Genomic DNA, 2,132 nt, shown 5'->3' on the forward strand with positions numbered 1-2,132 from the left:
TTCAGAACTTGCGGGTGATCGACTTTTTGGCTTAAAGAAACTCAGGCAGGTAATGAGAGATGGGGAGATAAACAGCCAGGACCCGGGCCGGCAACTCATCCGCTTTTTCTGGGCGCTTAACGGAGATGGAGAAAGTCCGGCTCTGTTTGGATTGCTTGATTGCTCAGAGAGGAAAAAGAAAAGGGAAAAGGGAGGGAGGGAGGGGAAATAAAGGCCCTGAGTTGGGGTTTTTTCCCCCCCTTCTATTCATTAGGCTGTCAATAACGCTCAGGCCCCGGCACATCGACGGCGGATTAGCTCAACCCGACTCCTCGTACAAGAACCAATGGCTTTTTAACCCAGCTTGTTTCCAAATCAATACCCCCATCAGCATCCGAAAATTAGCCCGAGACGAGATTCCAATAGTGGGGCTGGTGTGTCATGCTAAGAGGGCTCCTGGCCAAATCACAAGAAGAAGGAGGAGGGGAAAAAAAAAAAAAAAAAGGTTGCTGGGAAGGAATTCGAAATTTTTCCATTAATCCTCCCCAAGTCTGTCTCCCTCAGAGCTCGGGGGGCTCCATATGTCCCACCACGCAGCCCGTGGCACGTCCTGGAGGATGGACACGGGTGATACCTTGCATGAACGTCCATCTGGTTGACCATCATGTGTGTCACGTCCCCTCCGAGAGCCCGGGTGTGCTTGGACGTGCTTGGAAGAGCACACGAACGCACCCCCATGGACTGAGCAACCTCAACGAGGCCACCACAAGTGCTCCACCACCCCGTGCCGGCCTTCCTCTGCCTCCTCCTCCTCGAGTTTCAACACACAAACACATATTGTTGCTAGGCATACACACACCCCCGCAAAGTACACAAATCTGCCAAGCTCTCTCTTTTCCCCCAACGCAAGTTTTACTTCAAGCGTTGCCTCCAGCACGGAAAACAAGAAAACCCATCAAAACACAACAACAACAAACAGCAACACGGGGTTTGCTACTCGGGAGGCTGAGCTGCCTGTACCAGAGCCCCAGGACTACTCCAGGAAAGTTGGATGAATGCTTTTCCCAGCTTCTCTGGGACTCTCCAAGCCCCGTTGATCATCCTCAACGTTGGCACGGAGTTGTCTAACACGCTCAACGCAGCAGCAGTGGGAGGAGAAGACACCAGGGCAAAAAGGGTGGAAGAGAAATCAAAGCACCAAGAGCTTCACGACCCCCCCTCTACGAATTCCCCTTCTTCTTACCTTGCACGATGAGGTGGACGCGCGACGTCTTGGGGTGATTGTCTGTCTGCACGGAGCAGGTGTAGGGCCCCTCATCGTAGACGTCCACGTCTTGGATCTGGATGCTGTACTGGGTTTTGGTGTTGGCCAAGAGCACCACCCGAGGGTCCAAGCACCACTTGTCGTTGCCGGCATAGAGGATGCTGCTGCGGTTCAGCCAGGCCACTCGGGTGACTCGGTTATCCACGGAGCACCTGGGGACAAGCAGAGAGGTGACCCATCAGTGCACTGCTCTTGGGCGTTCTTCTCCCCCTCCTGGTCCTCCTGGCACTATTTTTAGCTTTGCTGCCAGCAGCAGTTTCTGAGACCAAGTGCTTTCGGTGTCCAAAGAGGACAATGTCAGCACTTTACGCGCAGCACTCAGGGCACCAACATCCTTCTAAACCAGGGATTTGCCCAAGAGCTTCACAACCACTCCAGATGTAGAGAGGTCAGAGCCACCCCAGCCCCAGCCACCAAAGGACCTTCCACCCCTCCGTCCCCAGTTTTGCAAACCCAGAGAGAAGCAGAACCATAAAAAACTCCACCCCGAGTCCAAACCACACTTTTGGGGGGGTTGGGGGAGACGGGATGCAGGTTTCTACCTCCTGCCCGAACCCATCCATCCCTTCTCCTTCTCTCCTCAGACCTTCAGATCCCTGGAGCCAGGCAAAGAAATGCAAAGCTCTGCTTCACAAGGAGCTGGGGAAAATTTATCTCCGGAGAAAGCCGGCTCTGACGCACCTCTAAGGAGAAACCTTGAGCTTCCCACCATTCATCCCCTTCTGCCAGCTCTTCCTCCCCTCCCCAGCATCCTCATCGCTGCGTCGCCCTCACCCCCGTGAAGCATCTCCCTTCCCGAGTGAGGTTTTGGAGGCAGAAAGCTTCTACA

General features: G+C 54.2%; 1 protein-coding gene across 3 annotated transcripts in view; it reads right to left on the reverse strand.

Annotated features, from left to right (window-relative positions):
* LOC106887812 (protein CEPU-1) overlaps positions 1 to 2,132 on the reverse strand; it is a 264,886-nt gene that overhangs the window by 97,188 nt on the left and 165,566 nt on the right. For all 3 annotated transcript variants that reach the window (XM_014941558.1, XM_014941557.1, XM_014941556.1), the window contains one exon: positions 1,223 to 1,455. In XM_014941558.1, coding sequence (XP_014797044.1) covers positions 1,223 to 1,455 — 233 coding nt within the window. The remainder of the gene's footprint in view (positions 1 to 1,222; positions 1,456 to 2,132) is intronic.

Source organism: Calidris pugnax, unplaced genomic scaffold (assembly GCF_001431845.1).
Source record: "Calidris pugnax isolate Ruff unplaced genomic scaffold, ASM143184v1 scaffold97, whole genome shotgun sequence".
Taxonomy (NCBI): Eukaryota; Metazoa; Chordata; class Aves; order Charadriiformes; family Scolopacidae; genus Calidris; species Calidris pugnax.